This window comes from Gadus chalcogrammus, chromosome 12 (genome assembly GCF_026213295.1).
Source record: "Gadus chalcogrammus isolate NIFS_2021 chromosome 12, NIFS_Gcha_1.0, whole genome shotgun sequence".
In the NCBI taxonomy this organism is placed as follows: domain Eukaryota; kingdom Metazoa; phylum Chordata; class Actinopteri; order Gadiformes; family Gadidae; genus Gadus; species Gadus chalcogrammus.
The window spans coordinates 5,804,511-5,822,010 of NC_079423.1; the positions used below are offsets into that span (position 1 = coordinate 5,804,511).

The window sequence follows — 17,500 nt, forward strand, 5'->3', positions numbered from 1 at the left end:
TGACACATAGAGTTGCAAAAACCACAGTGAGAGTAAATGGCAGACACATATCCGGACATTACACCCAACATTTTGTGGAAGTACATCAACATACCGCACACACCGCATGCATATTGATCTTGATTTCACGATAAGGCACAGGAGGATTTTCACATGTCATCCTGCACCAAATGCACAGGGGAGTGTATGGGAGGACGTTGTATGTGTGTGAAAGGGTGATGAGAGGTGAAATCACATTTTGTGTATTGTGCGAGCTAGTGGAGTCTGGGGAAAAATCAAGGGGCTGCTGGGAGGGTGCAGTGTGGGAGACTGCTGGGTGGAACGGGGTGGGAATGTCTGTACTCTTGGGAGTGAGTAGGAAATATAGAAATTGAAAATGATCAATATGATCGTTGGATCGCAAGGATGGCGATTTAACAGACGCAATTTTGCGCTGTATGAAAGGAAAGAAAGTTGGATGCATGGAGGCTGTTTGTGAATGAATGGAAAAGACACCTTACGAATGCTGTATGTTGTGGAGAGGAGGCTTTGTGTTGTGAGTATGTGTGAGAGAGCGCGGGAGTATGTGGTGTGAATGAGAATGGAATTGTATGGATGATGAGCAGCACGTTGGGGTTGATTTGGGTGGTTTTAAGGGGGTGGCTTATTTTTGGGAGGTGGGAGAGCTGGGGGGGTTTTTGTGGATTTTGGTTTTGTGTGTTTTTTCGACGGAGGGGTGGTTTAATTTTGTGGGTAAATGGTCGAGGCTAAAACGATTCTGTGTTTGGCTGTTCGGTTTGTGCTTTGGGATTGAGGGGCGGTTTATTTCGAGGTAAGTGTTATTCGGGAAAAGATACTGCTTTTTGCTGTGGTTCTTATTTTTAATTAAAAGAGAAAGTGTGTTTAGCTAATTGTTTGTGCGGTTTCTGAGGGTGGTTATTTTTGTGGGACTGTTTTTCATTTATTTTATTGATATACGTATAAATGAATGTGTAATTAATAAAATTGAATATTTTTGATAATAAAAAAGATAAAAAAACACGCCCGATCTCGTGATCTCGAAGCTAAGCAGGGCCGGGCTGGTTAGTACTTGGATGGGAGACCGCCTGGGAATACCAGGTGCTGTAAGCTTTTTCTTTTTCAACTCGAGCTCATTGACTCCGTGGCCTACCGTGGCGTACCGTGACCTGATGTTTACTGCCAACCGCTTTGGAGGATTTAAGCAACATACAAAAACTGACAACGTCTCTCAAAACTATTTTTGTGAAACATGAGGACAGTATAGTGATACTGCCAGCAGGGAGCACCAGAGAGCTGAACCGACAGTTGTACATTTCTTAAACTTTCACCAACACAAACACGCACGCTCACTTCAGATCATGGGAGGACGTCAAAAAATCACCACCCATTCTCTGACACTTTAACCGTTAACCTTGGTTCAAACATTTAACATCACACGCACACGCAGTGTATTTCAGATAATTAATGAATTCAGATGTCACAATGATCGTTTACATGGATAAGGAGTCCTACTGAATCAATTACTGCCGTTTATATCTAACTAATGATTGTTTTTGTAAAAGTGTAACGTCGAGCCTCAGCAGCTTTCTCACTCCTTATGTGCTACTGTATAAAACCTGGTTTTGCGCCTGCACTAATTGCTTACGGCCATACCACCCTGAACACGCCCGATCTCGTCTGATCTCGGAAGCTAAGCAGGGTCGGGCCTGGTTAGTACTTGGATGGGAGACCGCCTGGGAATACCAGGTGCTGTAAGCTTTTTCTTTTTCAACTCGAGCTCATTGACTCCGTGGCCTACCGTGGCGTACCGTGACCTGATGTTTACTGCCAACCGCTTTGGAGGATTTAAGCAACATACAAAAACTGACAACGTCTCTCAAAACTATTTTTGTGAAACATGAGGACAGTATAGTGATACTGCCAGCAGGGAGCACCAGAGAGCTGAACCGACAGTTGTACATTTCTTAAACTTTCACCAACACAAACACGCACGCTCACTTCAGATCATGGGAGGACGTCAAAAAATCACCACCCATTCTCTGACACTTTAACCGTTAACCTTGGTTCAAACATTTAACATCACACGCACACGCAGTGTATTTCAGATAATTAATGAATTCAGATGTCACAATGATCGTTTACATGGATAAGGAGTCCTACTGAATCAATTACTGCCGTTTATATCTAACTAATGATTGTTTTTGTAAAGTGTAACGTCGAGCCTCAGCAGCTTTCTCACTCCTTATGTGCTACTGTATAAAACCTGGTTTTGCGCCTGCACTAATTGCTTACGGCATACCACCCGAACACGCCCGATCTCGTCTGATCTCGGAAGCTAAGCAGGGTCGGGCCTGGTTAGTACTTGGATGGGAGACCGCCTGGGAATACCAGGTGCTGTAAGCTTTTTCTTTTTCAACTCGAGCTCATTGGCTCCGTGGCCTACCGTGGCGTACCGTGACCTGATGTTTACTGCCAACCGCTTTGGAGGATTTAAGCAACATACAAAAACTGACAACGTCTCTCAAAACTATTTTGTGAAACATGAGGACAGTATAGTGATACTGCCAGCAGGGAGCACCAGAGAGCTGAACGACAGTTGTACATTTCTTAAACTTTCACCAACACAAACACGCACGCTCACTTCAGATCATGGGAGGACGTCAAAAAATCACCACCCATTCTCTGACACTTTAACCGTTAACCTTGGTTCAAACATTTAACATCACACGCACACGCAGTGTATTTCAGATAATTAATGAATTCAGATGTCACAATGATCGTTTACATGGATAAGGAGTCCTACTGAATCAATTACTGCCGTTTATATCTAACTAATGATTGTTTTTGTAAAAGTGTAACGTCGAGCCTCAGCAGCTTTCTCACTCCTTATGTGCTACTGTATAAAACCTGGTTTTGCGCCTGCACTAATTGCTTACGGCCATACCACCCTGAACACGCCCGATCTCGTCTGATCTCGGAAGCTAAGCAGGGTCGGGCCTGGTTAGTACTTGGATGGGAGACCGCCTGGGAATACCAGGTGCTGTAAGCTTTTTCTTTTTCAACTCGAGCTCATTGCCTCCGTGGCCTACCGTGGCGTACCGTGACCTGATGTTTACTGCCAACCGCTTTGGAGGATTTAAGCAACATACAAAAACTGACAACGTCTCTCAAAACTATTTTTGTGAAACATGAGGACAGTATAGTGATACTGCCAGCAGGGAGCACCAGAGAGCTGAACGACAGTTGTACATTTCTTAAACTTTCACCAACACAAACACGCACGCTCACTTCAGATCATGGGAGGACGTCAAAAAATCACCACCCATTCTCTGACACTTTAACCGTTAACCTTGGTTCAAACATTTAACATCACACGCACACGCAGTGTATTTCAGATAATTAATGAATTCAGATGTCACAATGATCGTTTACATGGATAAGGAGTCCTACTGAATCAATTACTGCCGTTTATATCTAACTAATGATTGTTTTTGTAAAAGTGTAACGTCGAGCCTCAGCAGCTTTCTCACTCCTTATGTGCTACTGTATAAAACCTGGTTTTGCGCCTGCACTAATTGCTTACGGCCATACCACCCTGAACACGCCCGATCTCGTCTGATCTCGGAAGCTAAGCAGGGTCGGGCCTGGTTAGTACTTGGATGGGAGACCGCCTGGGAATACCAGGTGCTGTAAGCTTTTTCTTTTTCAACTCGAGCTCATTGCCCGTGGCCTACCGTGGCGTACCGTGACCTGATGTTTACTGCCAACCGCTTTGGAGGATTTAAGCAACATACAAAAACTGACAACGTCTCTCAAAACTATTTTTGTGAAACATGAGGACAGTATAGTGATACTGCCAGCAGGGAGCACCAGAGAGCTGAAACGACAGTTGTACATTTCTTAAACTTTCACCAACACAAACACGCACGCTCACTTCAGATCATGGGAGGACGTCAAAAAATCACCACCCATTCTCTGACACTTTAACCGTTAACCTTGGTTCAAACATTTAACATCACACGCACACGCAGTGTATTTCAGATAATTAATGAATTCAGATGTCACAATGATCGTTTACATGGATAAGGAGTCCTACTGAATCAATTACTGCCGTTTATATCTAACTAATGATTGTTTTTGTAAAAGTGTAACGTCGAGCCTCAGCAGCTTTCACTCCTTATGTGCTACTGTATAAAACCTGGTTTTGCGCCTGCACTAATTGCTTACGGCCATACCACCCTGAACACGCCCGATCTCGTCTGATCTCGGAAGCTAAGCAGGGTCGGGCCTGGTTAGTACTTGGATGGGAGACCGCCTGGGAATACCAGGTGCTGTAAGCTTTTTCTTTTTCAACTCGAGCTCATTGACTCCGTGGCCTACCGTGGCGTACCGTGACCTGATGTTTACTGCCAACCGCTTTGGAGGATTTAAGCAACATACAAAAACTGACAACGTCTCTCAAAACTATTTTTGTGAAACATGAGGACAGTATAGTGATACTGCCAGCAGGGAGCACCAGAGAGCTGAACCGACAGTTGTACATTTCTTAAACTTTCACCAACACAAACACGCACGCTCACTTCAGATCATGGGAGGACGTCAAAAAATCACCACCCATTCTCTGACACTTTAACCGTTAACCTTGGTTCAAACATTTAACATCACACGCACACGCAGTGTATTTCAGATAATTAATGAATTCAGATGTCACAATGATCGTTTACATGGATAAGGAGTCCTACTGAATCAATTACTGCCGTTTATATCTAACTAATGATTGTTTTTGTAAAAGTGTAACGTCGAGCCTCAGCAGCTTTCTCACTCCTTATGTGCTACTGTATAAAACCTGGTTTTGCGCCTGCACTAATTGCTTACGGCCATACCACCCTGACGCCCCCTACAGTGTCGGAGTACGTAGTGTTTTTGAACAGCCGCATGGTGAATTGTTTGTTCTGGTGGAGAGAGTTTTGTTGGAGTATTGCTATCTGGTCTTACAACCTAGTATTTTGTGTTTTTTTTCGTCCCCCGCAGTCATAGACTGTTGGGGGATCGCCCTGAGTTTATATTTATATATTTTTCCAGTATTTTTTTGTTCCTTGTGCTACTGTGGAGGCGAGAACGATCCGGGGCTTAGCTTCGGCGAAGCCACCGGGTGAAATGAGGGCCGGCGGGCGGCGAGCTGGAGGGACGGAGAATGGTGCAGGACGTGAGGTGGAGGAGGACGGAATGAAAAAGGGAGAAGTTGGCGGGTTGCGAGGAGGAAGGAGTGCTGCGGAGGAGTCGGGAGGAGAAAGGAGAGAAGGAGGGAGCGGGGGAGATGGAAACGGCAAGACGGCTGGAGGCGGGCAAGAGCAGGTGGCTGGTGGAGAAACAGCGGACGGGTTAAAAAAGACAGAGCGCAAGTATGAGAGGAGGCTCACGGTTTGCGTGGAGCAGTGCGGGGATGTTATACCCATTGGAGAACTAATGAAGGCTATGGCGGTTGTGTGCGGAGAGATAAGGGCTTGTAGGGTGCTGGCCCTCGGGAAGCTGGAGGTGACGGTGTGTGGAGAGAGGGGGAAGGACCGTCTACTGGACGGCTTTAAGGTACACAATACAAGGATAATTGCCAGAGAACTATGCAATGACGAGCTGGTGGTTTCCTCCTTTCTCACCCTGCCACATACATATCGACGAGGAAATCCTGGAGACTAAGAGGGTGGGGAGTGCGGGCGCTTTCGTCCATTAAGAGGAGGATGTGGCCGTGCACCACATAGCGTACGACAAGGATTTACGTGGAAATTTAATGGCTCGTGCAATCCTTGCCTTATGCCACTAGATTCAACACGGCCACGGGTGTTGAATACTTTAGAGTTATCCACGACCGACAGATGATGTATGTAGGAACTTATGCAGGCCTGGCCTAGCCTGCGCGAGTGCCCAGTATTTCACCTGCACAATTGCGATGGCCAGGGCCACTACGCCCGGGAGTGTGCCACAGGGGTGGGTAAGTGTCCTGACCGTGCCGGAGGAGGGAGAGGGACTGCATATGCCGGTTGCGGTGGAGGCGGAGGGGGACTGCGGCGAGCTGGATGGTGGCGCCACCGGGGCGCAGGGACGACGGTGGTGGGAGGACGGGAGGAGGGCATGGGCGCGGCATGGACCGGGACGGTGCCTCTGGGGGGAGGAATTCCCACGTGGCTGGAGGAGGGCTCACCTCGGGCCAGCCTCGACCCGACCTGATTGGAGAGCTGAGCGAGCTGTGCCGCGCGGCAGGGAGACAGGAGCGTGAGAGGCAGAGGTGAAAAAACCGGAAGGGGGTAAGATGTTTGGGGATGGAAGCGGGGCTAACTGCACTTAAAAGGACTTTGGGGCAATGAGGAGGTGGGGGAGAGTGGTGGATTTTGTTGTTGAAACCTGTGAGGGAGGGGAGCTCCGGGGAGTGACCATGGACTTTGGAGGACGCTAAGGGAGGCTAAAAAAAGGCTGTCTGCAAGGCAAAAAACGGACGGGAGTGGGAAGAAGAATAAGAATTGTTAATTTTTTTGATGAAGGTTATTGTGCTAGCTGGCTCTTTTTCGTTGGTTTTTCCTTATTTATTTTTATTATTTATGGCTTTGGTTATTTTTTCCTGAATGCGAACGGTATGAGAACTGAATATAAAAGAAATGCCATATTGGACATAAGAGCTGATATTTTGTGTTTACAGGAAACTAGGTGGGATGACAACCTACTGAATAGGAGTAGAAAGCAGTGGAAAGGCCAGATTTATTTTTCTGAAGGGACTCCCAGGGCCAGGGGAGTGGCAATATGTTTTAATAGTGCTAAAATAACGGGGATTAATTTAGTTCATAGAGATTTAGAGGGGAGGTTGTTAGTTGTTGATTGTGTTTATGAGGGGAGGGAACTTAGAATAATTAATTTACATGCACCCAATGGGGAGAAGGAGAGGAGGTTTTTTTTGGCTGGTTTAAATGTGTGGTGCAACCCTAACTGTATGATTGTGGGGGATTTTAATGTTATTTTGACTCGGTCTGATTTATCGAGTAACAATACGTTTAAAGGGGACAGCACTAGGCAAACCCTTAGGGACTTGATGGAGAACTATCAATTGGTAGACATATGGAGAGTCCTACACCCGTGGGAAAAGGTTTTTTCAAGGAGGCAACTTGTTGCTAATACTCTGAAACAGAGTAGGATTGACTTTGTGTTGGTACAAAGTGGTAATGTTAAATTAATTAAGAGTGTGGAATACATCAATAATACCTGGAGTGACCACGCGGGGATTAGGTTAGAGGTGGGAGGGAGGGGAGGGAGTGTCAACCAGAGGCCTTGGTGCTTTAATGCCAGCTTTTTGGGAGATGCTGTGTTTATGAAGAGCATGGGTTTTTTTTGAAGAGAACGATGGATGAATGGAATGATGATGCGAATATGAGTGTGTGGTGGGAGAGTGTGAAAATAAGAATTAAAAACAAATGTGTCAGGTATGGTATAGAAAAAAGGAAAAGGGAAAATGCAGAGGAGGTTCATTTGAGAAAACAACTAAATGAGGAAATTAAACTGTTAGATGAGGAGGGTAATATATGTACGGAAAAATATGTGGATTTAAAAGAAAAATTGAGTGCCTTAGAGGTAGCGAAGTGTAGAGGGGCTGCTATTAGAAGCAGGATACAATATATGTACGAAGGGGAAAGGAGCACAGCCTTTTACCGGGGTGTTTGGAAAATACAAAAACAAAAATCAAACGGAAGAGGATAAACGGACGGTATTAGATATGGTGGTCAATAATAACTGATAAGGAAGAGTATTAAAAGTAGTTCAGGGATTATTATGAGTGTTTTATTTAAAAAGATGCTGTGACGGAGGATCTTTGGGGAGAGGCCTTAGAGGCACTGGAGAGGACTTTAAGTAGGGAGGATCAGTGCTTGGTGCGATTGTGAATTTTCTGTGACAGAGATTTATAGTGCTATGTATGGACTAAACAAGAATAAGAGCCCGGGGAGTGATGGTCTGACAGCCGAGTTTTACGTCGGCTTTAAGGGAATTCTGGCTCCGGTGGTTGAAAAACTCTGCAAGTATGTGAGAAAACAGGCTGGCTCCGGAGAGTATGGGATTAGGCATAATTACGATTTTTTATAAAATAAGGGTGATAACAAAAATCTTGATAACTATAGGCCAATCAGTCTACTCAACACTGACTATAAAATTATTGCTAAGATGCTTGCGAATAGAATGAGGGAGGTAATAGGCTCAGTAATAGGTCCAACTCAAGCGTATAGCATTCCGGGGAGGGACATTGGGGATTCGATATTAACAATAAAACAGGTAGTTAGAGATATGGAAGGGAGGGAGGATTGTGGCTGGGGATTGATTTAAACAAGCGTTGTATAGGGTGGATCAGGATTTTTTGGGGAGGGTACTGGAGAAACTTGGATTTGGGACTAAATTAAGGGGGGGGTGGATTGCTCTATGGGGGGGCTAAGAGTAAATTAAGTGTAACGGTGCTCTGACTGACTCTTTCGATGTCAGAGGTCAGTGAGGCAGGGCTGCCCAATGTCAGCACTGCTCTATAGCATGGTGGCGGAGCCGTTGGCGGCTTTAATTTTGAATGACAAAAGAGTGTGTGGAATAGGTAAGGGAAAAATTAGTTTAATGCAGTATGCGGATGATATTAATGTAATGGTAAAAGTGAGAGTGATGTGGATATAGTGTTGAAACATATAGAAACGTATGAGAGAGCTTCAGGAGCAAAAATTAATATGGAGAAATCTGAAATAATGGGGATGGGTAGGAACAAAGACCTAGATAACAAATGGGATTCAAAGTAGTGGAGAATCAAAGAAAAGTGCTCGGAGTGTATGTTGGTAGTGATGAGAATGAATGCGATGATTTGACGTGGAAGGATGTTATTGGGCGTATGCAAAAGACCCTGAGTATGTGGAGGGCTAGGGGTCTGCTGTTGAGGGGAAGGGTGGCCGTCACCAATGCTCTAGTGTTGTCGCAGGTGAATCATGCCTTGAGCACTTGTGCGCTTCCGACTTGGGCTGAGCAGAAGATTGCTAAAGTCGTTAGAGACTTTATTTGGAGGAGCAAAGCAGCCAGTATAGCGCATAGAACGCTGATAAGGGTCAATGATCAGGGTGGGCTAGGATTGATGGACGTACTCGCAAAAGAACTGCGTTACGAACTAAATTGATAGGCAAATTAGGGATGCAAGTCGGGAAGGCGGCCTGGAAGGGCCACTTCAGCCAGTGGCTGAGCACATTTGGTCTCTTAAGTAATGACAATTTGTTGCAGACGCAGAACGCAGCGGCATACGCACATCTGCCGCGGTTCTTCCAGGAGGTGCTCAACGCGTGGTTCCTGCTGTTTGATAAGACTACACTCGTATGCGAGTCAAGAGCGTCTCTGTGATGAGGCTTGCCGTTCCTCTCCAGCCCATATTTTAAACAGGGGGCGGAGGGGTCATCAAGAGCGTGGCTCTTGAGAGGGCGGGGCTGAAGCGGTGGGAGATCTAGTGGACAGGGGAGGGAGATGGGATAAAGAAAGAGTGATTAGGATAATGAGAGAGAAGGGGATAACATATAGGAGGGGAGTGATTGTGAAGTGTTGGAGAGAGTGGAAGAGTGTGTGATGAGTGAATGGGGGACGGGTTTAGAATAAGGGGAGGGTTGGGCAGGATGATGGGGTGGGAATCTTCCTGTGCCTGGGGGGGAGACCACACGCCATTACTGATGTCAAGACAAAGATTTGGTATAAGCATGCATTGACACATAGAGTGCAAAAACCCACATGTGAGAGTAAATGGGCAGACACATATCCGGACATTACACCCAACATTTTGTGGAAGTACATCAACATACCGCACACACGCATGCAATATTTGATCTTGATTTCAAGATAAGGCACAGGAGGATTTTCACATGCATCATCCTGCACCAAATGCACAGGGGAGTGTATGGGAGGACGTGTATGGTGTGTGAAAGTGGTGATGAAGACGTGAATCACATTTTTGTGTATTGTTGCGAGCTAGTGGAGTTCTGGGGAAAAATCAAGGGGCTGCTGGGAGGGTGCAGTGTGGGAGACTGCTGGGTGGAACGGGGGTGGGAATTGTCTGTACTCTTGGGAGTGAGTAGGAAATATAGAAATTGGAAATGATCAATATGATCTTTGGATTCGCAAGGAGGGCGATTTTTAACAGACGCAATTTTGCGCTGTATGAAAGGAGAAAGTTGGATGCAGGAGGCTGTTTGTGAATGAATGGAAAAGACACTTACGAATGCTGTATGTTGTGGACGAGGCTTTGTTTGTGAGTATGTTTGTAGAGAGCGCGGGAGTATGTGGTGTGAATGAGAATGGAATTGTATGGATGACTGAGCAGGGCACCGTTTGGGGTTGATTTGGGTGGTTTAAAGGGGGTGGCTTATTTTGGATGGTGGGAGAGTGGGGGGTTTTTTGTGGGATTTTGGTTTTGGTGTGTTTTTTCGAATGAGGGTGGTTTAATTTTGTGGGTAAATGGTCGAGGCTAAAAGATTCTGTGTTTGGCTGTTCGGTTTGTGCTTTGGGATTGAGGGGCGGTTTAATTTCGAGGGTAAGTGTATTCGGGAAAAGATACTGCTTTTGCTGTGTTGTTCTTATTTTTAATTAAAAGAGAAAGTGTGTTTAGCTAATTGTTTGTGCGGTTTCTGAGGGTGGGACTGTTTTTCATTTACTTTTATTTGATATACGTATAAATGAATGTGTAATTGTATAAAATTGAATATATTTTTGATAATAAAAAGATTAAAAAAAAAAACACGCCCGATCTCGTCTGATCTCGGAAGCTAAGCAGGGTCGGGCCTGGTTAGTACTTGGATGGGAGACCGCCTGGGAATAACAGGTGCTGTAAGTTTTTTCTTTTTCAACTCGAGCTCATTGACTCCGTGGCGTACCGTGACCTGATGTTTACTGCCAACCGCTTTGGAGGATTTAAGCAACATACAAAAACTGACAACGTCTCTCAAAACTGTTTTTGTGAAACATGAGGACAGTATAGTGATACTGCCAGCAGGGAGCACCAGAGAGCTGAACCGACAGTTGTACATTTCTTAAACTTTCACCAACACAAACACGCACGCTCACTTCAGATCATGGGAGGACGTCAAAAAATCACCACCCATTCTCTGACACTTTAACCGTTAACCTTGGTTCAAACATTTAACATCACACGCACACGCAGTGTATTTCAGATAATTAATGAATTCAGATGTCACAATGATCGTTTACATGGATAAGGAGTCCTACTGAATCAATTACTGCCGTTTATATCTAACTAATGATTGTTTTTGTAAAAGTGTAACGTCGAGCCTCAGCAGCTTTCTCACTCCTTATGTGCTACTGTATAAAACCTGGTTTTGCGCCTGCACTAATTGCATACGGCCATACCACCCTGAACACGCACGATCTCCTCTGAACTCGGAATCTAAGCAGGGTCGGGGCTGGTTAGTACTTGGATGGGAGACCGCCTGGGAATACCAGGTGCTGTAAGCTTTTTCTTTTTCAACTCGAGCTCATTGACTCCGTGGCCTACCGTGGCGTACCGTGACCTGGGGCCGTATTCACAAAGCATTTTATCTTACCGCTAGGAGTGCTCCTAACTCGCGCTAAAACATTTTACGTAGGAGTTTTTTCTTAAAAGTTATTCACAAAGCCGCTGAGACCTACTCTTACTAAGGATAAATCACAAAGAGTGAACTAAGAGTGACGCGCCGTTGCTATGGATACGTCAATTCTCGTGCACGAGTTTAGAAGCGGTCAGTTCGGTGATTGGTTGTTCAGACGAGCCCACTGAATCACCGAAAAACAAGGAAATAGCCTAGGCTAGAAATGAATTCCTATGAAGTAGTTATAGTGCAGTTAGCAGAATACACGCATGATGACCATTTTGTGCAGACCACGATAATGACATTGTAGCCTGCACGTTCAAGAGAGAGAGAAAGCAAACAATAAAAATACGTAAAATCTAAAATAAACTAAATGTTACGAACTACCCAAGTGTTGACTGATTTGTGCCAAGGTGTTTACCTAAAATGTGTTTTCAAAGTGATCCCTAAATGCCTGTCCACTCGGTTCCACACGGCCAAATTCCTTGTAATGTTCCGCCATCATCATCATCATCATCATCATCATCGTCTGGCTGTGGAATGTTCCTCCGCTTGCAAAGGTTGTGTAGAATGGCACATACAGTGATGACTGTGCTTGCCCTCTCTGGGGTGAGGCGTATTTCGCCGTGGAGGACATGAAACCGACGTTTCATCTGCCCAATTCCTCTCTCCACAACATTTCGTGTATGTTTGTGTGCTCGCAAAGAGCCAATACGATGTGTTTTACGCATAGGACTCAGCGTAATCTGCGTAATCACTTACATGTTACACTTTAACTGTGCTCCCGGTTGTGGATTAAGGTAGGGTGTCTAGAGCCACGTCTTGCATGGATAGTCACTGTCACCCAGCAAGTGACACCCAACTGGTACATCTCAAAAAGCTGCCTCAGACCGCTCACCATTAAAATGCGCGAATCATGGGTAGCTGAAGATCCAGGCCACTTTGCAACAACATCCAGTAGGCTATGTTAAAATTTGCATCAAAAACAACCTGCGTGTTGATGGAATGCACTTTCTTCCTATTGACGAACACGTCCTCGTCTTTTGATGGCGCAATTATTTTTATTTTTTATAAGTTATATATATTTTTTTATAACTTATAATTTTTATAACATTTTATTTCGGGACTAATCGGATTATTCCTGTTAGTCGGGGATGTTATTGCATCGCGCATTAACTCCACAATAATTGAATACCCTAACATGTCGTCTCGCAGGCATTTTAAGATTCTTTGTGAATAGGTCTTACTGAGTTAGGAGTCCTCTTGAGGACTTTTAAGCTCTCCTAGACTTAGGTGCTACTTTTAGTCCTAAAATACTTTGTGAATTGCTCTTAGTGAAAAAAGTTAGGAGTCCTAAATTTAAGAGTGACACGCCCATTATTTTTAGGAGTTACTCCTAAATTCGCCAGTTAGGACCTACTTTTAGCCCTAAGATCCTTTGTGAATACGGCCCCTGATGTTTACTGCCAACCGCTTGGAGGATTTAAGCAACATACAAAAACTGACAACGTCTCTCAAAACTGTTTTTGTGAAACATGAGGACAGTATAGTGATACTGCCAGCAGGGAGCACCAGAGAGCTGAACCGACAGTTGTACATTTCTTAAACTTTCACCAACACAAACACGCACGCTCACTTCAGATCATGGGAGGACGTCAAAAAATCACCACCCATTCTCTGACACTTTAACCGTTAACCTTGGTTCAAACATTTAACATCACACGCACACGCAGTGTATTTCAGATAATTAATGAATTCAGATGTCACAATGATCGTTTACATGGATAAGGAGTCCTGCTGAATCAATTACTGCCGTTTATATCTAACTAATGATTGTTTTTGTAAGAGTGTAACGTCGAGCCTCAGCAGCTTTCTCACTCCTTATGTGCTACTGTATAAAACCTGGTTTTGCGCCTGCACTAATTGCTTACGGCCATACCACCCTGAACACGCGCGATCTCGTCTGATCTCGGAAGCTAAGTAGGGTCGGGCTTGGTTAGTACTTGGATGGGAGACCGCCTGGGAATACCAGGTGCTGTAAGCTTTTTCTTTTTCAACTCGAGCTCATTGACTCCGTGGTGTACCGTGACCTGATGTTTACTGCCAACCGCTTTGGAGGATTTAAGCGACATACAAAAACTGACAACGTCTCTCAAAACTGTTTTTGTGAAACATGAGGACAGTATAGTGATACTGCCAGCAGGGAGCACCAGAGAGCTGAACCGACAGTTGTACATTTCTTAAACTTTCACCAACACAAACATGCACGCTCACTTCAGGGCCCCGTTTCCCGATAACGATGGATCCACGCTCGTACGATCATTCTCACGATGGATCTTGCGATCCATCGTCAATTTCTTTGGAGCGTTTCCCGAAACTCCTCTTAACGTGAACGCGCATTCGCTGCACTCACGACGTCGTAGGATTGTAACTGTCTACTGACACGGTGCTGAAATGGGCTCCTTAGGAGGGGGAGACGCAGGAATGTCGCAGGAAAATTGTGTTAAAAAGGGTTAAAATATATCCCCATCAAGGACAACAGCAGAGTAGCCTACGAAAAAAATAGACTGCAATTATATGAATGCTAAAGACATTAAAACACAATTGATTAGGCTTAAACCGACATATATCAGTCCTTATCCTGAATGCACTGTGCGTTTCACGGCATTTTCCCCCCTTAAATAATTCCTCTTCACACCTGTGAATAACCCGGGAGAGGTCCATGATGAGGAATACAACGAAGCCCACCGTCTGGCCCGGTGCAATCGTTGAGCGCACGATCGGGAGGTGGAAGTTACGCTTTAGATGCCTTCACAAGTCAGGCGGAGGGCTCCAGTTTTCTCCGGCCAAGTCATGCGCCGTGATATGTGTGAGTGTGACGGCTATGTTGCACAACATTGCAGCTAAGGGTGGGGTGGCATTGCTTGAACCGGAGGACGTTGAGGACGATGACGATGACGATGATGAGGAAGATCGGTGTGAGGACGGCCTCCGCCTCCCTCATAACTACGCGGCTGGTTTTCATGCGCGTCGAATAGTGATTGAGACTTTTTTTTAACCCCCTCCACCCTCCCTCATGTCACTAAACATTCCCGTCAACGTGACCAATCCCCACCATATCCCAGCCTTTTGCCTGCTCCTTTGCTTGTTTTTTATAATTTTTTTTATTTCTTTATTTTCTTATTTTTTTTAATTTATTTTATTTCGTTATTATTATATTTTTTTAATTTGTTTAATTAAATTTATTTTTTACATTATTTATGCTACGTTTATGAGTAGCCTATGTCAGTCTGCACAAATCCCCCCACTTTCTCTCACACATTTTGAGTGCCCTGCCTGCGCAAACATTTTCTGGACTGTCCCGTTTTATTTTGGCCATTTTAACATCTTTATTAATAAATTAATTAATAATCTTTATTAATTACCCAACTAAGAACATAAAGGCGCAATGCGTTTTAATAAAACGCATCCAATAGACGGAATGTCCGATGGTGTCGCCACTGAGGCTATAGCTGACGATGCTCTTAGCGTCCTACGAGTACCTACGAGCACCCCTGGAGTACTCGTTAGCTACGAGCGTTTTCAAGACGTTCGTTTCCCCACGATGCTTTCGGGAAACGCGGTGAAAACTCTACGATGCCCTTTCGACGCACTTCACGATCCACTTAGGCTAACGACGCTTTCGGGAAACGGGGCCCAGATCATGGGAGGACGTCAAAAAATCACCACCCATTCTCTGACACTTTAACCGTTAACCTTGGTTCAAACATTTAACATCACACGCACACGCAGTGTATTTCAGATAATGAATGAATTCAGATGTCACAATGATCGTTTACATGGATAAGGAGTCCTACTGAATCAATTACTGCCGTTTATATCTAACTAATGATTGTTTTTGTAAAAGTGTAACGTCGAGCCTCAGCCGCTTTCTCACTCCTTATGTGCTACTGTATAAAACCTGGTTTTGCGCCTGCACTAATTGCTTACGGCCATACCACCCTGAACACGCCCAATCTCGTCTGAACTCGGGAGCTAAGCAGGGTCGGGCCTGGTTAGTACTTGGATGGGAGACCGCCTGGGAATACCAGGTGCAGTAAGCTTTTTCTTTTTCAACTCGAGCTCATTGACTCCGTGGCCTACCGTGGCGTACCGTGACCTGATGTTTACTGCCAACCGCTTTGGAGGATTTAAGCAACATACAAAAACTGACAACGTCTCTCAAAACTATTTTTGTGAAACATGAGGACAGTATAGTGATACTGCCACCAGGGAGCACCAGAGAGCTGAACCGACAGTTGTACATTTCTTAAACTTTCACCAACACAAACACGCACGCTCACTTCAGATCATGGGAGGACGTCAAAAAATCACCACCCATTCTCTGACACTTTAACCGTTAACCTTGGTTCAAACATTTAACATCACACGCACACGCAGTGTATTTCAGATAATTAATGAATTCAGATGTCACAATGATCGTTTACATGGATAAGGAGTCCTACTGAATCAATTACTGCCGTTTATATCTAACTAATGATTGTTTTTGTAAAAGTGTAACGTCAAGCCTCAGCAGCTTTCTCACTCCTTATGTGCTACTGTATAAAACCTGGTTTTGCGCCTGCATTTAATGCTTACGGCCATACCACCCTGAACACGCCCGATCTCGTCTGATCTTGGAAGCTAAGCAGGGTCGGGCCTGGTTAGTACTTGGATGGGAGACAGCCTGGGAATACCAGGTGCTGTAAGCTTTTCTTTTTCAACTCGAGCTCATTGACTCCGTGGCGTACCGTGACCTGATGTTTACTGCCAACCGCTTTGGAGGATTTAAGCAACATACAAAAACTGACAACGTCTCTCAAAACTATTTTTGTGAAACATGAGGACAGTATAGTGATACTGCCAGCAGGGAGCACCAGAGAGCTGAACCGACAGTTGTACATTTCTTAAACTTTCACCAACACAAACACGCACGCTCACTTCAGATCATGGGAGGACGTCAAAAAATCACCACCCATTCTCTGACACTTTAACCGTTAACCTTGGTTCAAACATTTAACATCACACGCACACGCAGTGTATTTCAGATAATTAATGAATTCAGATGTCACAATGATCGTTTACATGGATAAGGAGTCCTACTGAATCAATTACTGCCGTTTATATCTAACTAATGATTGTTTTTGTAAGAGTGTAACGTGAAGCCTCAGCAGCTTTCTCACTCCTTATGTGCTACTGTATAAAACCTGGTTTTGCGCCTGCACTAATTGCATACGGCCATACCACCCTGAACACGCACGATCTCGTCTGAACTCGGAAGCTAAGCAGGGTCGGGGCTGGTTAGTACTTGGATGGGAGACAGCCTGGGAATACCAGGTGCTGTAAGCTTTTTCTTTTTCAACTCGAGCTCATTGACTCCGTGGCGTACCGTGACCTGATGTTTACTGCCAACCGCTTTGGAGGATTTAAGCAACATACAAAAACTGACAACGTCTCTCAAAACTATTTTTGTGAAACATGAGGACAGTATAGTGATACTGCCAGCAGGGAGCACCAGAGAGCTGAACCGACAGTTGTACATTTCTTAAACTTTCACTAACACAAACACGCACGCTCACTTCAGATCATGGGAGGACGTCAAAAAATCACCACCCATTCTCTGACACTTTAACCGTTAACCTTGGTTCAAACATTTAACATCACACGCACACGCAGTGTATTTCAGATAATTAATTAATTCAGATGTCACAATGATCGTTTACATGGATAAGGAGTCCTACTGAATCAATTACTGCCGTTTATATCTAACTAATGATTGTTTTTGTAAGAGTGTAACGTCGAGCCTCAGCAGCTTTCTCACTCCTTATGTGCTACTGTAT

The 17,500-nt window shown here is 44.7% G+C and overlaps 1 protein-coding gene, 8 non-coding genes and 2 pseudogenes across 9 annotated transcripts in view; 10 read left to right on the forward strand and 1 right to left on the reverse strand.

The window, feature by feature from the left end:
* The window catches only part of LOC130393447 (E3 ubiquitin-protein ligase Rnf220-like), a 51,713-nt gene extending 45,574 nt beyond the window's left edge, over positions 1–6,139 (reverse strand). Inside the window, exon 1 of the mRNA XM_056604127.1 lies at positions 6,001–6,139. Within this exon, the coding sequence (XP_056460102.1) occupies positions 6,001–6,139 (139 nt within the window). The remainder of the gene's footprint in view (positions 1–6,000) is intronic.
* LOC130397148 (5S ribosomal RNA) lies at positions 1,640–1,758 on the forward strand. The gene has a single exon (XR_008899750.1). It is a non-coding gene; the product is annotated as a 5S ribosomal RNA (ribosomal RNA).
* Positions 2,287–2,403, forward strand: LOC130395869 (5S ribosomal RNA). The gene has a single exon (XR_008898873.1). It is a non-coding gene; the product is annotated as a 5S ribosomal RNA (ribosomal RNA).
* On the forward strand, positions 2,931–3,049 carry LOC130397159 (5S ribosomal RNA). Its single transcript, XR_008899761.1, has one exon. It is a non-coding gene; the product is annotated as a 5S ribosomal RNA (ribosomal RNA).
* On the forward strand, positions 3,578–3,696 carry LOC130397171 (5S ribosomal RNA). The gene has a single exon (XR_008899772.1). It is a non-coding gene; the product is annotated as a 5S ribosomal RNA (ribosomal RNA).
* On the forward strand, positions 4,222–4,340 carry LOC130397183 (5S ribosomal RNA). The gene has a single exon (XR_008899783.1). It is a non-coding gene; the product is annotated as a 5S ribosomal RNA (ribosomal RNA).
* Positions 6,140–11,389: 5,250 nt separating the features above from the next.
* LOC130395987 (5S ribosomal RNA) lies at positions 11,390–11,508 on the forward strand (annotated as a pseudogene).
* A 2,038-nt stretch (positions 11,509–13,546) lies between these two features.
* On the forward strand, positions 13,547–13,665 carry LOC130394431 (5S ribosomal RNA). Its single transcript, XR_008897589.1, has one exon. It is a non-coding gene; the product is annotated as a 5S ribosomal RNA (ribosomal RNA).
* A 1,940-nt stretch (positions 13,666–15,605) lies between these two features.
* LOC130395015 (5S ribosomal RNA) lies at positions 15,606–15,724 on the forward strand. Its single transcript, XR_008898118.1, has one exon. It is a non-coding gene; the product is annotated as a 5S ribosomal RNA (ribosomal RNA).
* A 529-nt stretch (positions 15,725–16,253) lies between these two features.
* Positions 16,254–16,372, forward strand: LOC130394805 (5S ribosomal RNA). The gene has a single exon (XR_008897927.1). It is a non-coding gene; the product is annotated as a 5S ribosomal RNA (ribosomal RNA).
* A 518-nt stretch (positions 16,373–16,890) lies between these two features.
* On the forward strand, positions 16,891–17,009 carry LOC130395936 (5S ribosomal RNA; annotated as a pseudogene).
* Positions 17,010–17,500: the final 491 nt, after the last annotated feature.